Source organism: Amblyomma mixtum, chromosome 3 (genome assembly GCF_055824585.1).
Source record: "Amblyomma mixtum isolate Tamu chromosome 3, ASM5582458v1, whole genome shotgun sequence".
Classification (NCBI taxonomy): Eukaryota; Metazoa; Arthropoda; class Arachnida; order Ixodida; family Ixodidae; genus Amblyomma; species Amblyomma mixtum.
In genome coordinates this window covers 12726204-12750764 of record NC_143014.1, presented here as the reverse complement: position 1 = coordinate 12750764, position 24561 = coordinate 12726204, and the positions used below count along the sequence as shown (strand labels likewise).

Genomic DNA, 24561 nt, shown 5'->3' with positions numbered 1-24561 from the left:
CTTACCTTAAGCGGCATATCTGCTCTATGCAGAACGGGGAGGCAGCTTTTTTGTAGGGCATTACCGAGGCAGTGGTTGGCTACACCCCTTTTCACAAGTTTGAAATGTGATGAGGCATACGGCAACAGGACTTCCTTTGTGCGAGGCACATGGCACGTATCTCCAGCAGACATGGCTATCGTCAGAAAAGGTTCAGAAGCAAGTCTAAAAACCTGACACAGTAATGAAGTGGTACCTCATGAGTGAAGCGCAAGTCTATGGAAGTTTCAATAAAAACGGATAGAATGTCATTTGTGGTCGAGTCGACACTGTCACAGGAAGTTAGTTTTAAAAGGATGAAAAAATCGTCCACATACTTAAAACAACTCAAGCATCAGTAAGCTTGTCATGCAATAGATTGTCAAAACTGGATACTGGGAAACATACGAGCCAAGAGGAATACCCTGCTTTTGTAGATATCTGCGGTCTCAGTGACATATCGTAGCTTCACTTTGCTGGAAACACGAAGGCAGTGAACACCTTCTGCCAGCACACATCTCTTTCTTCTCTACTATTGCCTCTGTTTAACCTTGTCTGATAAGGAGGGGTAAGGCCTTGTTTTCCACAAAGGCAGCTCTCGAGGCTATCAGTAAGAGCTTCAAGCCTGTGAACACTAAGACATCAAAGGTGAAAAATCGCGCCCTTGAGCTCTTGAAGAACTTAAATCGTAAGGTTTGCATAAAGGTGTGAGCGGAAAAGAGAAGACTGTTGTCCTGAGAAAATTTTTTCCCACAAAGACGCATAAGATCGGTTGTCCCCTTGGGCCATTGTCACCGAGAATGGCTCATGGCGAACAACAGTCGGCCAGTTCTTGAAGCATTCATTGAATCCCTCGGCACCCAAGCGAATCCTTCGGTGTCCAGACCTAGATGAGCGTCGTCGACCTCTAATCCAGTATCTGCATGAGCGCCAATTCTGCCATCTCCATGGACACCAAGGACTTGTTCTATTCACTACCCTAACAGAGGTTGTTAGAAAGTGTGCATGATTTCATCGAAAGCCGAGGTGCAGTTTCTTTCCAGAAGTGTTCGGGCCTGTCTGTAAACTCGTTTCTGGAACATTTAACTTGCTACCTTTCATCCATTATTGTGGAGCATCAAGACCACAGGTATCTACAAAAAAAGCAAGCAAGGTATTCCTTTTGGCTCATGTGTGGCTCCTGTATTGTGCCACATAGTTTTATCCAATTTCGAAAGTCTTACTGACTCCTGGGTTGTAAAGGTTTTTAGGTATGTGGACGATTTTTTAATCCTTTTAAAACTAACTTCCTGTGGCAGTGGCGACTCGACCGCAAATGACATTATTCGTCTTTAATGACAAAGCTTCAGTGTGCTGTCTTTTTTTCATGTAATGGCCTTCCGTGTTAGAAAAATAGGATTCTGAAAGTACCTATTCTGCCTTTAAACCTTTTTTGTGTGCCGATTGCATTTGGAATTTTTGCTTCAAAATTATTTGGAGAAAACTGTCACTCGCTTTGAACCAAAAAACCGCTATTCGCACAGGCCTACTTTTTTCATATGTTCACAAAGTGTTGCTTAGAAGTGACAGTGACAAGCCAGTTGGCATGTTGCAAATCAAATTCACGCCTTCCCAAGCAGCAGGTTACACCCTCATAAGGAATGCAAATAAATGGTAAAATTGACATCACTTTCAAGCCATTTTTCATTTATTGATCCCTTTAAGGCCCGAAGGCATTACATAAGGGGGATTTTTTAGAGGAGAGGAATACACAGTGACTTCATAAAAAGACCTGTTTTGCAACTTTTTAGAATTAAAAATTGCTTCAAGACCAGGCAGTTGACTAATGTAAGGGCTCAACAATTTTCATTCAAACTATACACCCACACTAGTAAAAACAAACACGAGAGCTACTGGAGAAGAATGATTTGTTTGATAGGTTGCTAGTGTCAGTTAATAAGGTACACAGGGCCACCTTTCTTAGTTTGCAGGGGCCCCGCTGCGGTGGCTCAGTGGTTACGGCGCTCGGCTGCTGAACCGAAAGATCCCGGCCGCGGCGGCTGAATTTCGATGAAGGCGAAATTCTAGAGGCCCGTGTGCTGTGCGATGTCAGTGCACGTTAAAGAACCCCAAGTGGTCGAAATTTCCGGAGCCGTTCACTATGGCGTCTCTCATAGCCTGAGTTGCTTTGGGACGTTAAACCCCAATAAACCAAACCAAACCTTAGTTTGCAGGCACTTGGAGCAAATGGGACACATGTCCCGAAAAAGATGAAAGGACCAAGCAAGTGCCTACAAGCATGCTAGATGTGTCCTAATGCTATTGTATTTTGTTCGGAGTTACGGGTCTTGGGTATAAACTGATAACCCCCAAGGAGGTTTTTTTCTCATTTGGTGGAAACCGAGAAAAAGCTTCACGTGAAGAAACCTTCTACCCTACTAACACAGCAGCAGCAGTGAAGTGTCCATGGATTCATTCCTTGCCCCGTTCCTGTCTTCACCAGCATGACGGTTTCCAAGTACAGTCTAGCTGGTTATAGTGAGGCCACTTACAGCAAAATTTCCCATTCCCATTTTTGCTTTTTCAGTGCAATTTTGGTCCAGTTTTAACAAAGCCAATAAAAGCGCATCAGCGGATATAGTGAAAAAGATTTCATGCCAACCCAAAAATAATCCATCAGTCGGAACGTTCTTACGCCTTTAACGCAAATTTTTGGACGAAAATAATGGCAGAACTCGTCTAATGGCAGCCTTCGAAGCGGCGTCTGCTCTCCCGCAGAATGAAAGGTGGCTTCACTGCATCGCTTGGCCCTGCGCCCCAGCAGCGCACCATCCCGCGCGGAAGAAAAAAAGTAAAAAAAGGAAAAGAGGGGGCTCATTGGTGACTTCACATACAACAAGCAACTGGGCCGATCGCGGTTCTTGAATAATTTTCTCTCCAGTGGGTTCTCGGCACTTGAAGCAGGGATCAGAGAGCTGTGCGTATTGGAAGCGCTCGTTTGCGCCGCTTTCATGGTCTTTGCATGCGCCTTCCTGCCCTGCTCCGCTTCTTTCCCATTCTGGTACTTCTCTGTGGAGTGGTGGGGAAGAGAGAGGTGACGACCAAGTGCAGCAAAATGTCAAGAAGAGTGGAATCGCGCAGTCCACACTGTGATCAACGCCATTCTGACAGCGATGTTGTTGGCAACGGGGATCTGCAAAAGCAGATCCGGACGCAGAAGCCGCGCTTTACAAGTGGCTCCTGGATATGCAATCAAAGGACGTTCCGCTCAGTGGACCGGTCATGCTGGCAAGGGGATTTGCTCTCAGTCACGAAGGCTTCCAGCCAGGAAATGGGTGGCTCCAGCAGTTCAAGGAGAGGCAGGGCATCCCGTGTAAAAACATTTTCTTGCAGCAGGCTGCATCCGTTGACGAGGGTTCGCTCCAGCAGTGGACGGCCAAGCACCGCGGACGGATTCTCGCGTATTCCGACTAGCATATCTACAACACAGATGAAACCGGTCTGTTTTTCCCACTGCTGCCAATCACAGTGAAGATGAACAAATGCGTGGGCGGCAAGGACAGCGAAAACCAGATCACTGTGCTGATCTGCGCAAACATGGATGGTTCGGACAAAGAGAGACTTGCTGGTCGTTGGCAAATCCAAGAAATCGCGCAGCTTCGCCAAGATGCTGCCTATGCGAGTGACGTACGTAAGCAATAAGAAGGCATGGATGACACGAGCCATTTTTAGCTCGTCGACTTCGACAAAGAGATGTTGTGACCATCTAATTCAAACACCTTTTTAAATCTATTAACGCACAGTCCGTATTTCATCTTGAGAACAAAGCACGAGACAGGTGAAACACACAAAAGAAAGATGACGACACAAGCCCTTGTTGACATGAATTATTTTATTGAAAAATACAGTTAAACACACCAACGAACAAAGAACTAAGCAAAAACACACGACAAAAGCTAGTAAATACGCATATCTAATCGAGCCAGAAAAAAAAAGAACCGTGAGAAGTTGCAGGATTGAGAAGGTGAGACACTCTAGCTCCTTTTCATACAAAGTAGTTGAGGGCTAACAGACAGGATCAGGACTATCTGGAAGGCCTCAGTGATTTCTTTTGTGCCAGTCTTGTTTTGCACCTCTTTCTGAAGATGTCCAACTTGCCTGTGTCCCTGAACAAACCCTCCGAACTGTGGGACACAAGAGAGCCTTCTCCCAAGGCCGTGGGAATTAGCAGGGAGCTTTCGGCTGATGTTTTTGCATTTAATATTGGTTCATGGAATGTGCACTAATGTTTTACAGACTTCACCAGTTAAAGGTATAGATCTCTTATTCATTACAAACTCGCATGGTTTTTGATTTTTGAACTGACACAGCGTACACGAAAGTAATCTGGTCTTGAGTTTTGCTCTTCTTTTTATGAAAGCGAAATGTGGTATGAAAAGCCGTGAATATTTTGGGGTTGAATATTGGCCTCGTAGTTCACCTTTGTGTAGTGTGTGAAATACTGCTGAGCATTTTTTTTGGCTGACACAAACTCATTGCAGGAATACATTCAAAACATGAGTGATGAAGAGTTTGGATTTAACAAGACAGCTTTAGCAGCACGACGTCTGGAGAAGCCAAAGAAACTATCTCAGTTGGCAAACAAGTACTGGATGGAGATTTTGTCTCAGCAGTACAACTTTGATCGAGGTGAGTGGTGTGTGTGTGCGGCATTTCTTCCCTCGTAAATGTTGGAACTTTTGTGCGTATAAGGTTGTCTACCTTACTGTCCACAGATGCTATTGAAGTGGCCTCTCTGGAAGAATTGACTAATGCTGATCTGCTCACATTCTTCAAGGTAAGGTGCTCGCTTCTGTGGCCGCGTGCTGCTGCTGAACTGTGTATTCACACAGGCCTAGGTATTACCCTACCAAGTGTAGCAGTAGGGCTAGAATTAATGTATGAAAGATATCCCACAGCATGTGAATAGAGCAACAGTTCACAATACTTTTGGAAATTTTTGCATGTGCACAAGAAAGGGGACGCACACAGGTGCAGACTTGAACTGGATTCCATTGTAATTGCAAGAATATCACAATCGGATGATCATTCCAAATGCAACCCATTTCTCGGTTGTTTATCCAGTAAACCTACTGACGGAGCAACCAGGGCCCCACCTCTCTCTAGCTGGCTCCTGTGGGACTGCGAGTGCTCTCCCATGTGTCCCCATAACTGCCTTGGCCAATATGGCATTTCCTGCACCACAGGGGCCTTCTTTGCAGTCCTTTTTTTTTTAATGCTTTACTGCACATCTGGGGGCAGAGAATATGACTTGGGAGCAAGATCCTGTCTTGTTAAACGTTAGTCATATTGTTACATTAGGCGGTATGCGCATAAGGAAGGAAGGAAGAAGAAGCTCGTGAGTTTTTGTGAAGAAGACGACGGTCGAGCAGTGTCGGCTGGTGCCTGCAGTAAACGCCCGTGGTTGGAAAGCCCTGTCTTCCGTGTCCGCTCTCTGCAATCCCAAGCGGAACTGCCCTGTAACACCTTGGGATTGCAGAGAGTGGACACTGAAGACAGGGCTTTCCAACCACGGGCGTTTACTGCAGGCACCAGCCGACACTGCTTGACCGTCGTCGTCTTCCCAAACTCACGAGCTTCTTCTTCCTTCCTTCCTTTATGCGCATACCAGTGCATGCACTGCCTAATGTAACAATATTTTTAGTCATTTTATTATGTTCAAATCAATGTCAAGTAAGTATTAACATTTGAACGCAATAAAAATGGGGCTAATATACTTAATTTCTAAAATTATGTCATTGTGATAACTAAAGTGAGACCACGTGCAGTCAATTAGACGCTGAATTCATCAATGGACCATATCCAGCAATAGTAACTGAGCAAAATATAGTCTGCGTTAGGCATTTAATTTCATAGTTTAAAACAACGTAATGCAGCACTTTAGTGTTGCTCTAAAATTAGCAGGTATACTAAAGGTCTTCCAAAAAAATTTGAAACAGTAATTGGCAGTAAGTTTTAATGTGAATCAAAGGTGACCATTCTTTTGCAATTTTTGATTGTCAGTAGATCTCAACGCAGAAGTTATTATACACTTCCCTGCCTATAAGTAGGTGGTAGAAAAGAGCTATGAGTATTGAAAAAAAGTTGCAGCATCAAGTGCCTCCTTCTCCATTATTGCCCATCTTGGAGCGCGCAACTTACTTGCTAAACAAAGGTTCTGTGTGGAAGCATTTCCTCATCTCATCGGTGGTGGCGTCACCGAGCCAGCTAAGCTGCTGATAGATGGCTCCAAACTTTCGAATTGGGCGGCGCTGTACGCCGGCTGTCCAGGCAGGCATGGCTATAGTTGTCGCCGCCAGGCTATTTGGAATATTTTAACATTCATTCAAGCCCACTATAACGAAAATGATTGTAATGTGGCATTTGTTATTTATGTCCCAAAGTTTGCAGCAAATGGACAAAAACGAACACGGCAACACGGATTTTCAAGGTGTATATTTTTGATGCCGTATGCATGCGAGAGCAGTCTTAGATTCGGCGAAGATTTGGCACATGTTTTTGAGCTGCTACCCTTTTCCCTCTCGCTTATAAAACACGAGTCGCACACATGTCGATATGGAGGCTGATCGATGTCTGCAGGCTTGCGAGTCTTTAGAATCTACGTTTAGTCAGTGTGATTCCAGTTAGGCTCAGTGTGAGTCAAACAAACGAAGGTCACGTTTAATTGTGACGCAGATATAATTTGGTGGCATAATTCATGCGCGCTAATATGGTGATTTCTGCACATTGCATCTGCCAGAATATATCTCTTTGCTGACGCATAGACTGCGTTGTTCCATGCTGTGTGAAATCCGTCTCACAGGCTGATGGCGGAAGGGGCCTTGCAGTTGCACAGCTGGTTTGGCAGCAGGTGGGGAAGGACAGAAAGCGTGATGTCGGCCCACTCTGAGATTCACACCTGTGAACCGAGCTCCAAGGAAATGGGGTAGACAGCAGAAGACCCGCAACTGAATTTTATTGGGTGAAAGATCACATATATGCCAGTTGCTCAACGCTATCAATTCGCTGCCGTCGCACTGGAAGGATTGATGGCGCCTTCTTTTCTTTATAATATACACCTCGAACAGCTCTCGTGTACAATGGTTTGTATGCCTGTATAAAATCTTAGCCTTTGTCTTCACAGGCCCTGCATTGTTTTGCATCAGAAGACTTGTGATGAGTATTCCCACGTTGCAGGGGGAAGAGATTTAAGAGAATTTTGAGTATACTCTTCTTACCTACAAAGTTTTGAGGCCTGGTTTGACTTCCAGTTACTAAAAAAATTCATTAGAGGCGATTTTGGAGCAAAGTACAGCAGAACTTCGTGCACTCCTGCAAACGCATGCAGGATGTTGGTCATGTTTGAAAGCTGGTACTCTTCCCTACGTATTGTTCCCTCTTGTGAAATCCTCTCAGAACGTCCGCATTCCACCATTTCCTGGGGCCTCTACAATGACCTCTGAATGGCTGGCACATGTACTTCAAATGCGATTTTCACAACTTCGTGTTTTTTGCCAACATGACTTGCTTTACGGAAGTTCTCATGATGTTCTTGTGGTCAATTTCTATTAATCTTATACTGTTGAATTCAGAAGAAACGAAATTATGGAGCTATGCTCTTTTTTTTATGGGTAAGTGGAACATGTGAACTTTTGCGAACAATTCGGCACCAATGCGAATTTCATAATTTACGTGCTTCGACATAATTGAACAACTTTTATGATGATGTACCTCAACAACAATATGAATAGCATAATTCCATATGGCATGTCTTTGGCTACAGCTCCATTTTTATGGGAACCAAAAAATATTGAGAGAAAGTGTGTTAGTGACACATAAGAAATTATCTAATTAGGCTTCAGTTGTTTTTTCATAATATGGGAACTAATTGAGATATACTGAAACGTTTGAATACAGGAGCAAGAAATATATTTGCACAGCTAATTCCATTACAACATCTCTAATAATAAAAATTTCCATTTGAAGACTGCGCCTCTCATAGCCTTAGTCGCTTTGGGACGTTAAACCCCATAATCCAATCCATTTGAAGACTGGCTGCCGCGGTGGTTCAGTGGTTATGGCGCTTGGCTGCTGACCCGAAAGACGCGGGTTCGATCCCGAGTGCAGCGACTGAATTTCGATGGAAACAAAATTCTAGGGGCCCGTGCACTGTGTGATGATAGTGCATGTTAAAGAACCCCAGGTCGTCAATTTCCGGAGCCCTTCACTGTGGCGTCCCTCATAGCCTGAGTCGCTTTGGGATGTTGAACACCCATAAACTAAACCAAACCATTTTAAGACCAATGTCTGTCTTTAAGCTTTGTAAGGAAAAGTGAAGAGCCACATAAGAGCACATTTGAGCTATTGTGCCTGAAAGTATGTGCAGTGTCCATGCTTTTCAACTAAACATTGTATGACATATTTCACAAAAGTGTCTCCTCCTCAATTATACGGCATAAAGCATGGAATTACGGCCTCTCAGGTGGGACTCTGTGCTAATGATAACAATCTTAATGGTGTAGTATTTCATACTGAAACTTTATTAGCATTGTTTGCCAACCTCAGACATTTGGAACCTGAACGCCACCTGCTGCAGAGTGCTTCTAAAGCAGTGTTTCATTGCTGTTGCTCTAAAGTCCCCCAGAATGGAAATTTTAGTGCTTCGGATGGTCCTAAATCAACATTCCTGTGCTCCTAAGGGCTCGAAATTGGAAATTTTTATACTTGGATAATTGCTCCAAATTGCATTTTGCCAGTAGCATCACAGAAAAATTTCAGTGAAGGCTCATGAGGCCTCGATTTCTGTCCCTTTTTAACATCTGAAATTGCATGTACGTCTGTGACAATAATATAGGTATGTGTTACCACTCGGAAGCGTGTTATTGTATATGCTCGTGTAATGAGCTGACTCGCATAATGAACCCACCCTCCAATTCTGTGGGCAAAAATTTAGTTGTTTTTTTTTAACCATTAGCTTTTCACACTGCGGTCCTCAGCTTTCGCGCCGATGGCATCACAGCGTATTGTTTATCCTTTGGGCACTGGACAGAAGGTGGCTCACTGAGCTCATGTGCTTGGAAAGCATGTAAAATATCCTCTCCACTGAAATGCCCCCCCCCCCCCCCCCCCCCCCCCCCAAGCGATTTGGTGAGCTCTTAATCTCGCCACGATTTGCAGGCACTGATCACAAACTTGTCAGATTGCGCTGTGGTACACCTTTCTCGCATGATATGGAATTTTGACTCTCCCAAAAAAATATCTTTTTTCCCGCATAATGAACCCGCCTCCCAAATTGATGTCAACTTTTCTGGAAAAAAAGCGGGGCTCGTGACGCGAGTGTACAGGGCATTTCACGTAACATGAACCAAGGATTTAAAAAAAGTGGCTCCCCGGAGCCGAACAAAACCAACAACATATTTTTTTCTCGTCGTGTGGCGCTCCTCAGAGTATTTTTTTAAACTCCGCTTAATTAGTTCATTAGCTACGATTAATTAGGCAAATTTGCTATTATTCACTCTAGGGTCACTGCATTCCCTGAAGTTGTAGAGGGGGTTAAGAAAGAACCAATGCAGTTTTTTGCAGTAACGTATCTCCTACGTGGCCCTTTTTTCCGGCATTTAAAGAAAGCCCGCAAAATATGAATAAAAACCACATGATTGCGCTCATGTGCTATATTCCAGCGTTCCCAATCATGTTTTGAACGGACAAAACGTGCATGCTGATCGTGCCCAAGTGAGCCGCCACTGCTCAGTTCAACGGGCTGCAAAATGATAAAAATAAATAAACAGAGGCTACCTTGAAATACGCGACTCCACTACTTTCCCTTTGTTTTTATTGTGTAAGTAATACTGCGCCAGGTTTCGAGCTGTCGCATAGGCCCCGGTGGTGGCCACGGTTTACCTTGAACAGCGTTGCTTCAGCCGCGCGGCAGCAGCACCGAGCAGTTTGCTCTGTCTACGACAGATGGTGCCGCTAGGAGGTCCGCCACTTCTGGGCTTCGAAGCCAGCGTTGGCGCACAGTGCATCGATGGCTTTTGAATGATATTGGTTAAGCAATTAGCCTCATTTCTAGCCAGACCACATAAATAAAAAATAACACTGAGTAGGAAATCGGACGAGTTGGGGAATCGAACCATGTTCTCCGTAGTGAGAGACGAGCACGCTAACCACTCCGCCATGCCAGCTCGATAGTTTGGAATAAACAAACGCGCGTCTAGTGAATACGGTGTCTTCGTTCACTCCGATCTTCCTCCCTTCCCATTACGGTGAGGTACAGGTGTCCACCGAGATATGCGAGACATATAGATTTCCTTTCCTCAAAAACCAATTTACCGACGAGCAAGGCGTACAGCCGAACAGGCGATGGTTTTCTGTGGACTCCCTGGTAGCGTGGCGGAATGGTCACGTGACCAAATATGGCGGCGCCCATGCTCCCACGCTGTTAAGCGTCTATAAATGCGCGCTTGCCTTGGCATGAATGCTTTGCTATGTGTGTAAACTTAGAGACGCGCACAAATGACGACACCATTGTTTCGAGTTATAAGCAACGACTGGTGTTTATTGCCGTAAGGCTGCTCCTTATCGAGCGAGTATATGTTACATAGGTTGCCAGATTACAAGTCAGAAAAAGCTAGAATGAACAGTTTCTTTATACTCCCCCCGGAATGAGCTTCAGATCATTCGTGGGTAGTCTCCATGGGCTCTATGGCGGCTCCATGGCACCATGGCGGCTCTAGTGTACCCATCCCGTCCGACGAGCACATCTACCACTTTTCCGGTTTTCCATAGCTGCCTGGGCAGATGAGGCTGATGAACTAGCACAAGAGTTCCTTTCTTCAAGGCACTAGATGAGCTTGGCACAGCAAAATGAGCGGAGCGAAGACCTGTGAGGTACTCTTTCTGCCACCTGCGCCAGAAGTGATCAGCTAAACTTTGATGATATCGCCAGCGACGAGTTAGTTGACCCGGTGTTGAAGTCGTTGACTCTGTGCTACAGCCCGGGGGCAAGGACGTTAAACGCTTTCCGACGAGAAAATGGGATGGAGTGAGAGGCTCCGGCTCGTGAGCTTCTGCGGATACGTAGGTCAGGGGTCTTGAATTGATCACGGCCTCGATTTCGGTCAAGACTGTAGCGAGCTCCTCGAAAGTGCAGAAGCTGTTGCCTAAAACCTTCTTCAGAGAAGTCTTCACTGAACGAACCATTCGCTCCCAGAATCCGCCCCACCAGGCGGCTCTCTCAACGATAAACTTCCATTTTATCTGGTTGTCTAAGAAATAACTTCGGATCTCTGTGCCACGCAGCGTTGTCCACAGCCGTTTCAGGTCTCTCGAAGCGCGCTGAAACGTCTTAGCATTGTCCGAAAATATTACTCGACAGACTCCTCTTCTCGAAATGAACCTCTTGAATGCCATCAGAAAATTGGGCGTAGACATGGCAGTCACGAGTTCTAGGTGCACTGCGCGGGTAACTGCACATGTGAAGATGACGATGTATGATTTCTTGTTGCCTTGATCCCTTGTGTTCAACGGCCCGGCGAAATCAATGCCTGTCACCTCGAATGGTGGAGCTTGGGTTACCCTGTCACGAGGTAAAGGGGCAACTGGCTCCGTGGCAGGGCGGCTGTTGAATCGGTTGCAAATCAAGCATTTCTTCAAGATCTTTTTCACCATCTGTCTTCCCCGAACTATCCAAAACTGCTCTCTCAGCTCTGTGAGAGTCTCAAGTGCGCCTGCATGTAGAAGGCGGCGATGGTTGGCGATTATTAAAAGTTCGGTGAAATGATGACCGGCAGGCAGGATTATTGGATGCGTAATGTTGTAGGAGAGGCCAGCATTACTCAAATGTCCCCCAACTCTTAGCACTTCGTCCTCATCGCAGTAAGGTTTCAGATCCCGCAACGGAGAGCTGCAGGGCAAGCGTGATGCGCAACGTACGCACTGCAGCTCTTCACCGAAGGCCTCTCGCTGCACCTGACTTATGAGACAAGTCTGTGCTTGGGCGACCTCTTCCGCCGTGAGATATCCACTACGTTTCTGGTGAGGGTTCCTTGAGTTGTGCAAGAATCGCTGCATCCATGCAACAACACGAACAAGTTTAGAGAGGGAGCTGTGCCGTTCCAGCGGCAAGACAGTTTCCTGTGTTGCTACGTTATGTACTTGCACCGATCTTCTCTCCTCATCTGCTACGGCCATATCAACGTTATTTTCGTGCCTTGGCCAGGCGATGGGCGTTTCTCTGAGCCAAGTAGGTCCATTCCACCAAACGGTGTTTGTCTTGAGGGCTTGGGGACTCACTCCTCGCGTCAGAAAGTCGGCAGGGTTGTCTGCTCCGGGACAGTGATTCCAGGTTTCTGGATCCGTTCGCTGCTGAATTTCCAGCACCCGATTGGCCACAAAGGGCTTCCATTGTTGCGCTGACCCGCGAACCCAATGAAGCGCAATTGTAGAATCACTCCAGAGATGCCATTTGGCAACTGGTAGTTTCAGTGATTGCATCAAGTATTCCTTCAGTCTTGCCCCTATCAGCATTCCCATCAATTCCAATCTGGGAAGAGTGAGCTTCTTAATCGGTGCCACCCGCGATTTGGATAAGATCAGAGTCACGGCTGGGGCCTTGGCTCCCGAGGTACGCATGTATGCAACTGCCCCGTAAGCCTTCGGGCTAGCATCGGCGAAAATGTGAATATCAATCCTGCCGGCATTATGAAGTCCGTCGTATCTTCTGGGTACGGTTACTTCAGTCAAGTGGTGGAGCTGTGAATGCTACTCCTTCCAAGATGACCGTACTTCTTCAGGTAGGGGTGCGTCCCACTCAACTCCCAACTCCCAGAGCGTTTGAAACATCAACTTGGCTGTAACAGTGACTGGGGAGATGAGCCCAAGGGGATCGTATATTCGAGCCGACGCCTGAAGAATAAAGCGTTTTGTGTTGCTGTTTTGGTTCAGGAGGTCCAATACGGCCTCTAACGAAAATCCCAAACAGTCATCGTGCTTGTTCCAGACAAGTCCTAACACTCTCGACACGCTTGCTGTCAGACATTCCACCTGGTCCACGGCACCTCCTGTCCCGTCGTCGTCAAACAGTTGGAGCAATTTCTTGGAATTCGAGTTCCATTTGCGGAGTGACATGCTCGCTAGACTCATAATTTTCAATGCCTCGTGGTAAAAGTCTTCGAGTCTGCTCCAGTGATTAGATCATCCACGTAGAGGTTTTCTGCAATTATTGCCGTTGTCTTGGGATGAACACCTGTTGTCGCCAAGTGGTGACGCAAGGTAGCGGCTAGAAGAAACGGACTGCTCGTCGCTCCAAAGGGCACCCTTGTCATTCTCCAGGTCTCTACGAGCGGCCTCGGGTCTTCTTCGGTTGGCATCTGTTCATACCATAAGAATCTCATCGCATCGCAGTCCTCACGACGGACTGCTACCTGCAGGAAAGCCTTTTCGATGTCTGCAGTAATGCCGATGCAATGAATTCTGAAATTTAACAAGATTTTCAGGAGATCAGGGTTCAAGTTAGGACCAGCCTCCAGAACCTGATTTAGAGAGACACCTCCTGGCTCGCTGGATGATGCGTCAAAGACAACCCTGAGCTTGGTGGAATGGCTGTCAGGCTTAAGAACTGCCAGATGCGGCATGTAATAAATTCTGTTTTCTGAGCTGCTGCTTTCCTCTGCAGGGAGTCGTTCGGCAAAACCTTGATGAAGGTACTGACGTATCGCAGCATCATATTCGTGCATCATTTCCTCGTCCCGCCTTAGCTTCTTGGTCAGGTTGTACAAACGCTGCTCTGCAACTGCCTTGTTATCGCCTAGGTTGAGGTTAACCTGCTTCCACGGTAAGGCGACTTCGTAGCGCCTGTCAACAAGCTTGACAGATGAGGCAGATTCTTTGATGACGTCGTTGTCTTCGCTTGGTTGGGCAACAGGCTCAACAATGCCCATGCTCTCGAGCTCCCAAAACGACTTAAGGTCAGCTGAAAGGCACTGGGCCTCGTCACTCATGCTAGCCCGCAGCACAGCCACGGATGAACAGCTAGCGGTCGAACTACTGAAAGGAATAGGACCTTGCAATGTCCAGCCGAATTCCGTCTTCAGTGCCATTAATGAACCTTGCAGTTTTCGCACGTGGCCAGAGGCGAGAGTCCAATAATAATCAGAACCAATAAGGATGTCAATGCCTTTTCTCGTCAGACGACCTGGTGGTACGGTCACATCTGCAAGCTCATTTATCTCTGCTTGAACTCCTTCGATGACCTTTTCGGGAAGAGTCAGCTGGTCAGAGCAGATCTCGGGTATCTCCAAAGCTTCGATAGAGTGTTGCTTTCGGTTGTACTGACTTCTCAGCCAAACGCGGACACGCTTCCGTTTATGCTCCTCCGGCTCCTCCAAAGGGGTAAATGGTGATGTCTTCTTCTCCCACAACCTCTAACTGGAGTTGGTGCGAAAGCTCTTCGGTCACAAAACTCCTCTGGCTACCCCCGTCAAACAGGAGACGAGTTAAAGTGCTTCGTTGCGGTTCTCTGCCCATACTTGGGCAGTCTGGAGCAGCACAGTGGGAGCCTTGTCGCTCTTCTTGCCTGTAGCTGAATGCAGTTCGGTTGCTGAGCTGTTAACTGGTTTCCATGCAGGATCACACATTTGAGTTAAATGCCTTTTGCCACATATCTTGCACTTCACTCCTTTGTTGCGACATTGTTTCGACGTGTGCCCTTTGAGAGAACAGCGAAAGCATCGGCCTGCCTGACGCAATGCCCTTTTCTTTTCTTCGAGAGAAAGCGAGGTCTGGCACTCTTTGGTCACGTGTTCTTTGGCGGCACAAAATGCACAGGGCTCATTCCGCTTCAGATCACTGGCGGAAAAGAGCGATGCCGCTGAAATCTTTGAAACTCTGGACTTTTCATTATCGAATCGTGGTTTTGCATTAATGTTCTTGCTTTCCCGATGACCAACCTGCACCGCCTTCTCCCTGCTCTCAACTTCCTCTTTTAGAAATTCTTGCAGACTTGCAATGCAAAGGATATCCTCCTGCTTTGCTGCTGAACAACGCTTGTGGTAATTCATTACAAGGTCGCTTGGCAGCACTCTTAGCAACGCGGAGGCAAGCATTGCGCCGTAGCTGTCTGTTTTGACGCCAAGCGCCGTGAGAGCGGCTATGTTGCGCTGCATGTGGTCATAGAGTAGACGTAGGTCCCTTACCTCCTGCCCGCTTCGTACCGTCGGGAGGTCCAGCAGTTGGGTGAGGTGCTCCTGGATTAGCACATCTGTGCGTCCGAAGCGCTCCTTCAGGAGCTCGATGGCAGTGTTGTAATTGGCTCCTGTAGCTTGAATCCCGGTCAGCGCTGATGCAGCCCTCCCAGTGAGCACTGACTGCAAATATAAGAACTTCTCGCCGTTGGAAAGAGCATCGTTGCTGTGAATCGCTTGCTTGTACTGCTCCCAGAAGGGCTGCCACTCCGTGGCGGCGCCGCTGAATCGTTGCAGCTCGAGTTTCGGCAACCTGACCTTTGAGCCGGCACCGCTCCGGTTACCGTCGCGAGGCGCCCGTGTAGCATCCGGTCCTGGACTGGCGTTCGCTCGCTTAGCTTCGGCATGTTGGCTGAGTTTTGCAGCGTAGGTGACGATTCTGTCGTTGTACGCGATTGTACGCGTGAAGTTTTCCTCGGCTTCTTCATCAGGCACAAGTGGCTCGATAGCAGCGTCCACCTCGTTGAGGTGCATTTGAAGGGCGCTAAGCCTCGCTGACAGTATGTTCAGAGCCTTTTCGTCAGCATGCGCCTCTAAAGATGAATCCACTTCGGAAATCAGTTTTGTCACCTGCGATCTCAAAGCTCCTCGTTTCTTCTTCAGCCGTTCCATTTCAGCCTCGTTGTAGTGTCGGTCGTGGTCGTAGCGCCAAGCTTGGCTTCAGGTGTGGCGTCTCCAGGCCTCGTTTTAGAGCGTCGGGCGTGGCTTTCCTAGGCCTCGTTCCGGGAACCTTCAGTCCAAGGTGGTTTCACCTCCAAGGATCGTTGCGGTGATGGCCCAGAATTCGTTGTCCCGCCGAGACTTAATGGCCTTGCTGTTTACGCACCGTTGCAGCGTTTTAGTCCCTGGTTTCGGCACCATAAATTTGTGTAAACTTAGACACGCGCACAAATGACGACACCATTGTTTCGAGTTATAAGCAACGACTGGTGTTTATTGCCGTAAGGCTGCTCCTTATCGAGCGAGTATATGTTACATAGGTTGCCAGATTACAAGTCAGAAAAAGCTAGAATGAACAGTTTCTTTACTATGCAGTCCTCTAAGGAGAAGTGACAACGACAGGAAGAAGCGAGAAAGCGACAACGTGCACAAGAGACGCCAGAACAGCGTAAAGAACGTCTTGCAAAGTGTCATGCTAAGGATGCAACTCGGCGACAACGTTCTACCTCGCAGAGTGGTTCCACGTCATCGGTCACCGATGAATCTCAACACCTGACTGCTCAGGAGTGCCGCAATGCTACAAGACGAAGGCAACGCGCACACCATTGCTTATGCAATTTGCCCGCTTTAACCAGAGCTAAACTACTGCCAATTTTTTTTTCTTTTGCTTGTGCGATGGTTCAGTAAAAGCTCTGTCTGAATTGGCTGTCGATGGCCTGCTTATCAGTTATTGCAGATCACAGTGTCTTTCCATGTTCAGGAAGAATGTGCTAATGGACTTTCAAGACAATGCTAAGAGTGGCGTCGGCCACTCACTTTGAGATGGTGATCACGCGCGCTTCGTTCACTCAGGACGTGCTTGGAAGCGCTACAATACAGTAGCTCAAGAGTGCAATCATGTGGGTTTTTTTTTTTTGATGTTTGGCGGGCTTTCTATAAATGTTGGAAAAAAGGATCAAGTCTACAAAAGATTGGATTGGTTGTTTCATAAACGCACACAACCCTAAAGCAAATATTAAAGATTTCGTGGAACTAACCTTACCTGTTAACTAATTAAGCCAAATTTAAAAATGACTGAGGAGTGTCACATGACAGGAAGCAATATGCATTTAGTTTCAACCAGCTCTGGGGCACCACTTTTTTTTAATTCTTGGTTCAAGTTACGTGAAACACCCTGCGCATGGTAACTAGCATTTCTCTCTGCTATATGCATTGATTTCTCCTTGAGGACTAAGATTATGCATTGCGGTGGTGGAGTGGCTTTAGCATTTGGCTGCATTTTGATAGAGGTGGTGTCAGCACACGTTAAAGAGCCCCAGGTAGTCTAAATTAATCCAGAGCCCTCCACCACAGTGGACTGTAAGCCCCACAATTTGCAACATCTGTTGTCCCTTTCATGTAGGAGCACATCGCTGCGGGAGCTCCATTTCGCAAGAAGCTTTCTGTGCACATCAAATGTAGTGGCCAGGGTGACACCACTGATGACACAAGCCCAACTAATGTAAGTGATCTCTATTACAAGTGGATCTTGGCAGCATTGGCCTTTGTTTGTACGATTCGGCACACAAGATTGTAATTTCTAGTGGCATGTTACAGAAAGTGGCTGGAGTAGTTTAAACAGGCCTGCTTTTCACTTGGGGGACATGTTTTTCTTGAAAAGGGGCTTGGGGGAAAATGTCCATATAGATCTCCTGCTTTGCCATTGTCTAATTGGAGCGCGGATCCTAATGAGCATTTAAAAAGTTCCCACAAAAGCCAGGTCATAAGCACGAGTGTCTTTATAACCTTCATAACATGAATTGTGGCCACAATGACTGCATGCAAAAGCACCGGCATGCTGAGGTCATTATACATGTAAACAGTGCCGAAGGATCGAAATTAGGCCCTGTACTGGGACATGCCTCATAGCCCACAGTGTTGCTTTGGCATGCAAGAATTAAGTAAAGCTGGCTTCATCTGTGTAGGGCTCTCAGGCTGTCCCCCAATTCCCTTGTGCTTTGTCACTGCCCTTCACTGCGACATCTTTCATAGCCTGTGCACAGCTTCATGACAGTGAACCCCCCTGCCCACCGTGGCAGGTGGTAGTTCAATTAATGATTGGCTGGGTTGCCCCATAGCACCTGCCATTGGAGGCGAATAGCTTTAACCACTGCGCCAGGAGTGAATGTAGAGAATGACCAATTTCACATATATGGACATTCACCATTTGAACCTTCCAGAACAGTGGATCCGAACACCAGAACCCAAGTGAAACCTGAAGTGCTAGCGCATCTAATTTGATTTGCATTTTGCTAACTATGCAAACCGACCGTCAATTTTTTTTTTTTTTTAGTTCGGTGCAAATTGTTTGGAACACCTTATGTTGGGGCACTTTTTTTTTTTTTTTACTTTGACAGTTTCTTATGGTGCCTATGCTTCCGGTCGGAAGGTGCAGATCGGCAAGGTTATTTAAAAGGCCAAATAAAGGGCGATCCATGTGATGAAGCGGACCACATATGAAGTCATGATGAATGATGGGCCAATTGTCCGGCAACAGTTCAAATACATGAAGCAGGCCGCAAGAGCAGATAGAAAGGCAACTTTCACAACAGCTGCCCTTCCACGCCTTTTGTGAGGAAGATGGTTTGAGATTAGTCTATGCGGAGGTTGTGCTGAAACAAAAAAGCTCACTACCATGCATTGGCTCACGATGAGGCATTGCAAGTGCCGAAGGGATATTCTCAGTAGCAGCGACTGTGAAGGAGGAAGCACAGTGTTCGTGTAGTCATCACAGCTGTTACAGATTGTGGAGAATTGTTTCAGTGGAGTGCCGTGGGTCGTCTTCATCTTATTGTTAGTATCATTGCCCAGTAAACACAACTGCAGAAGCACCATGAAGAAAGCTTCATTGTTTTCATACCCAAACGTTTGGATGGCCCTAAGTGCACAGCAGACTGCTGCAAGAATCCAAGAGCATAAAAATGGCTGAGCACTGCTAAGCACGGTTTCCTGCTGGTGGACACCACTGACCCAGGGTGCGAGTTGTTCGCCTTTCTTTTCCTGGGCATCAAAGGAAGCCATCCGCTGGTTTCGAGAAAAGGAAAGGCACATAACTGCCCCAATTGGTAGGTGGACGCCACCGCCTACTCGCAGCACGATTGAGGTGTCCACTGACCCAGTTACACTCAGAGGCTTCATACACAGATACACACTGCTGAAACCCGGGAAGTGTGGCTAGAAGTGCTTTCGCACTAAAAGGTACAGTCTTTGTCCAAAGTTTAGAGCCCAGGGGGTTTGCTTCTAAGCCTCTCAGTGGGACTCCTGTAACATTCGTGGTAGTCCTACCCATTGGAGGAGGCAGGACCAGACACCTTCTTACCTTCAGCAAATTGGGAGCGCTGGAGATGCGTTACGAACCAGACAGTGTGCTTCAGAAGCAAACCCCCTGGGCTCCAAACTTTTGACAAAGGCTGTACCTGTGCCCTCGAAGGTTAAGGCACATGGAATGATCACGTCGAGTCTCGTGATGCTCCACATGCTCCTGGAATCAATGGGTTTGTCTGTCAACTGAATTGGCGTAAAGGGGGAAGAAGGCCTTCAACAGAAAATCTTATTAACTATGTCACAATTATGAAATCTTGCAGGAACCTGTATTGTTGCATAATGATTCCATATATGTCTTTATGTGAAACAGGTCCTTGAGCACTGTATAATATGTTATGTAACTTGTTGCTGGGAGCTCTCAAGGAATTTTGCTACTGTGAACTTGCTAAAATGCATGCCATTGGTTTCTCTTTACATCGAGGAATGCATTAAGAGTAAAATTGTCGTCCTGCCTATCATAGAAGTTGAGTGAAAGGGTTTTGATGTCGCTTCAGAAACAGGACTGTGAATTTTTCTTTCCCTTTCGTCGGAAGTAGCAACTTGAAAACACAACTTTTGTGATAGGCAGGATGACAATTTTACCCTTATTGCATTCCTTGATGTCAAGAGAAGCCATTTTAGCAAGTTTCCTATAGCAAAATTGCTTGAAACCTCCTCAGCTTGCAGTCAGCCAGAGCCAACCTCGACCACATCATGTGGGGCTGTGTTCGTCACCCGCCCACCAATTCAGAGGAGCAGTGGGAGGCTGCACCCTAAGCAGCCCAGCATCTCCAGGACAAGATCATGGTTTGGGCTGAGAGGGTAGCATAGGACCTATCTGCCTCCTTCCCTTTTGGGTAGATAACGTTATCACTCACTCGCAGCAAGAAACTTGCATAATATTCCATAAGTACACAAGGGCTTGTTTACATAAATTAATGATATATTTGTAATCTCCACACAAAATACTTGTTCCCTCAAGATTTCATGAATGTGACTTCATTAATAAAACTCTTTGCCAAAGACCTCCTTCCCCCCTTAACTGATTTTCTGTCACCTCTTAACAAACTGCTGCAGAGCATAGTTGCTACTGCAAAGAGTTGAATTGTTCCTCACTTTCTACTGATGGGCAGGATTAGAAAATACTTTTGTGCAAGTTGTTCACCCCTGTGTGCCTAAATAGCACTTAGCAAGTTACTAGTGTATTATGGTCTGTGTCACTTGAGAATCCACTGTCGACTGCAACTCAAAGCGAGCAAATAAATAAGCATTTGACTGGTGGTATTACCTGGCATGCAAAGTGACAACCATGTAATTTAGCCATTTACTGAGTTCGTCTGCTGTCAGTTGCCGTTTTGTCCAGCAGGTCAAATTGCTGCTGACAGCAAATGAAGTTGCAGTCGACTGGTGTCTATGGTTTCAAATAATCTAGACAAATTGCCAAGCTACAGAGATAGTACTGTAAGGGAGTACCGTATTTACTCGCATAATAGGCGCACTTTTTTTCCAGAAAATCCGGCTCAAAGTTCGGGGTGCGCCTATTACGCGGGGTAAAATTTCCGGAAATTTTTCGACTCTCAAAATTGAACACACCGCGTAAACGCACTCGTGTACGGGCCGCACCCCGTTTTCCCGAAGAAAATATTTAAAAAAAAGATCCGTGTAAGGGCCGCACCGAAACTTTCCACTACCCACGCGGGAATAGCCTTTGGAATGCACGCGCCGAGGCCTCTGCGATCGGCTCCGGCTGCGCGCAACGGGCGCTTGATCGTGGAGGCCACACACGCGCACAGGAGCTTCCAGACGCCACCCACGGAGGGCGCCCGAGGTAGAGCTTATCATCATCATCAACGTTTTCCTCCGCCGCGAGCTTTCGCTATCTATATCGCCATCAGCATCTCCAGCTCGTTTTTTTGTTTTGTTTTGTTTTGTTTTTGTGTTGCTGTCAAGTGCGGGGATCTGCGGTAGCGCGATAGTTGATCGTGGTTTATGGCTTTGCCGCACCTTATCATCATCATCAACGTTTTCCTTCGCCGCGAGCTTTCGCTATCCATATCGCCATCAGCATCTCCAGCTCGTTTTTTTTTTGTTGTTGTTGCTGTCAAGTGCCGGGATCTGCGGTAGCGCGATAGTTCATCGTGGTTTATGGCTTTGCCGCGGAGCGTTGCTGTTTTAGCTCGACGGCTAAGCACCTTAAAGGGACTATGAAACAAATTAATTGAGATTATGTAAAGATAGGCAATCCATCACTCGTCACTCCAGCGCAAGAATTTTTGAGCTAGCATCAATAACAACGAAGTTATAGGCGATTAAAAATCACCCTCCTCCTCTCCCCCCTCAACTCGTACGCGCGGGGCACCAAGAAAAAATAAAGAAAACAGCTCCGGGACTGGGCTCCGCCCATGAAAACGTCATTCGTTGACGTTCGGTTTACAACTTCCGGTTGTCGCACTCCCGAGGAGCAGCGTGCGTCAGCAGCGTCTCCGGTCTCGGCGATTTCTTGGATTGCGGCGCGCGGCGGGTTTCTTTGCTAGTTGGCAGAATGGACCCGGACCTGTTCCCGGCTCACACAATGTTTTATTTTTTTGTGCGCTGGTTCGGCCGTCACACCGATGCTGCGAAGTCTTGGCGTGAAACACCGTGCATATACTGAGCCTAGCTGTCGAATGATGTTGGACACCCGGCTGCGGGATCGCAAAATCGCGCCGCCCGACTTAAAACACAAGGAACATACGGTATTACGGTCGTAAAACGGAAGGGAGAGTGAAAGAAGGTCGGGACAGAGTCTGCATGTCGAAGCAGCAGCCGAATGTGAACCGCAGCAGTACGTAGCCGTCAGGCCAAGGCCCTAGCTCCGCGACAGCTAACGCTTCGAATTCGTCCTGTGCCCTAAGTAAATGCGGCACCTTTTTTAAGTTCTCGTAGATAAAATTGTCTTCCATCGCAGATCATATCGTGTAAACGTTCATACCGATCGCTGTAAGCTGGAAACTCACCTTCCCGGCGGGAAGAAACAGTGTCGGCAGCGACTTCGGTCGAAGCTTCAGCTGCTTGACATTCATGCCTGACTGTCGAACGAGCGCTGGGTTATAGTAGTAAGCGTCAGGTGTGAAGTGTCGACCGCAAACGCGGAGTCTTCGGCGGGCGTGCGACGCTGGCAGTCCGATGCGCTCCATCCAGGCTGCTCGCTCACGCACGTCTCTAGGAATAACATGCCTGAGTTCAACACCTCGCCAGTCACTGGGTTTGCAGCCGACAACACAGCAAGGCGTATTCATCTTGGGCGGTCGAAAAAGGCATTGCGAGTGGCTCCCGAACTCGCGACAGAAAGAGGCGGCAGAGGTAAATTAAAACCATATGCGCGAAGGCAATGCCCTCGCTCGCGCTTGCCCGAGGGGGTCGCGCGGCAGCTCGAGCAGACGATTTTCACCGCTACCGGAAGTGTGCCCATGACGTCGAAGCTGCCGCGGCTCTAGCGAATGACAGCGTGTGGTGGCCTGCCGACGTCATGGGACTAGTGACGTCTGTTTTCCCGATTTTGGTTTCAGAATTGCTCCCTACGAAGACACCAAGCGGCCCGCGAATTTTAAAAAACACGATTTTTAAAAATTCATAATAAATTGCCGGCTCAGTTCCGAAGACTCATACTTTATGTCAATGCTTCTGAGCATCACTTCTAACATTTACAAGCGGCTTTTAATTCTTTTCATGGTCCCTTTAACAGCTACACGGCTGGGAGTTTGCTGTCGAACACGGCTAGCGTGCGGCAGGTCGGAAAATACGACGTGACCGAGAAGTGCGGCAGTTGCGACTGAAGCGTCCCTAAATTTTCGTACGCACTCCAAGCGCAGAGGTTTTCGCGGACCTAAGTCGGGAACGTTTCCGGCTGGAGATGAAGCTTTCCAAACAGACATTTAAAGTGAGCATCCCTGAAAACTGTGTGCGGCTGTTCTACGCGATGTCGTTGTACGTGCTGTGGGTCCGCAGCAGCACTAGTGAGGACTAGTAGTCAATTCAGCGAAAACTTTGTTAAAATAAAGATTGGGGAGCAGGGGGTGGCGAGGTGTCCGCTTGCAATCGTGTAAATACAGTATTGATCACAGTGCCAAGTTCGGGGTGCGCCTTTTATGCGCGGAAATAAAAAAAATTGATTTTTCGCGCCCAAACTAGGGGTGCGCCTATTATGCGAGTGCGCCTATTATGCGAGTAAATACGGTAATTATTCATTGGCATCCACCCAAGCGCAGCCATGCGTCTACAAAGGAATTTCTGAGAAACTTGGAAGTTAAAGGAAAAATTCGTCCTGGTTCGAACCCGCGACCACTGCTTCGCTGGAGCAGTCGCTCTACCAACTGAGCAGACCGGGACGGCTAGGAGGGAGTAATTACTCCCTTATTACAAATCTGCTCCACCTTGGGGGAATTCCCCTGAAACATGACCAGATAGTAGTATACTTGGTATGCAGCGTTTGGGTGCAATAGGCCAGTAGTTCGCCCAGAGGAATTATTTCATATCCTTCAGCCTAAGTTGGCAGATGCTTCTGTGCAGACAGCAATACACGCATGATATGTGTTGGCAATTCCAGGGACCTATGTGGATCAAGAACGTCACAGAATTCAAAAGAAGCTTGGGCCTGTACCCTCTACCAAAGGCATGCATTAATGTGCAACCACCTCAGTCTGGAGCTAAATCAAAGTTATAGGCGGCCACAAAGGGGATTTGTGAATCTGTCAAAAAAGTTTGCATTAATAAAAAAAAATGGTTCTGCCTTGATCATCTGTGTACATGCTTGGCTATGTTAACACAATAGCGTTAAGGGTCCTATTCAGCAGAGAAACGGCCATAGCTGGCGGGTTGAGAAAATCAGAATTGGTTGAGAGGTTTGTGACGTAACAACCACATGACCTCGCTTGGATAATTCACCGCAACCACCATGCAGTACCAACATTGATGACATCACTGCACAATTCATCATTTGTCTCCAGGAGCCGCCTTAGTGGTTATGGCTCTTGGCTGCTGACCCGAAAGACACGGGTTCGATCCTTTCGATGGAGGAGAAATTCTAGAGGCCCACGATGCCAGTGCACGTTAGAGAACCCCAGGTGGTCGAAATTTCCCGGAGCCGTCGACTACGGCGTCCCTCAGCCTGTGTCACTTTGGGACGTAAAACCCCCATAAACCAAACCGTTTGTGTGCAGGGTTGTGACATCATTCCACCACCATTTCTTTGTGCCTCTGAAGAAAGAAAAGCAACAGCGCTGAAAAGAAAATTAGCTGTGGT

General features: G+C 47.2%; 1 protein-coding gene and 1 long non-coding RNA gene across 2 annotated transcripts in view; one reads left to right on the top strand and one right to left on the bottom strand.

Moving 5' to 3' along the window:
• Positions 1 to 24054, top strand: part of Ide (Insulin degrading metalloproteinase) — a 123527-nt gene extending 99473 nt beyond the window's left edge. Inside the window, exons 24-27 of the mRNA XM_089578182.1 lie at positions 4539 to 4686; positions 4773 to 4834; positions 17341 to 17439; positions 23866 to 24054. Coding sequence (XP_089434308.1) covers positions 4539 to 4686; positions 4773 to 4834; positions 17341 to 17439; positions 23866 to 23982 — 426 coding nt within the window. The 3' untranslated portion in view covers positions 23983 to 24054. The remainder of the gene's footprint in view (positions 1 to 4538; positions 4687 to 4772; positions 4835 to 17340; positions 17440 to 23865) is intronic.
• Positions 20855 to 21467, bottom strand: LOC149349244 (uncharacterized). Its single transcript, XR_016289987.1, has 2 exons — positions 21285 to 21467; positions 20855 to 21114 (listed from the first exon to the last, which is right to left on the bottom strand). It is a non-coding gene; the product is annotated as an uncharacterized LOC149349244 (long non-coding RNA).
• Positions 24055 to 24561: the final 507 nt, after the last annotated feature.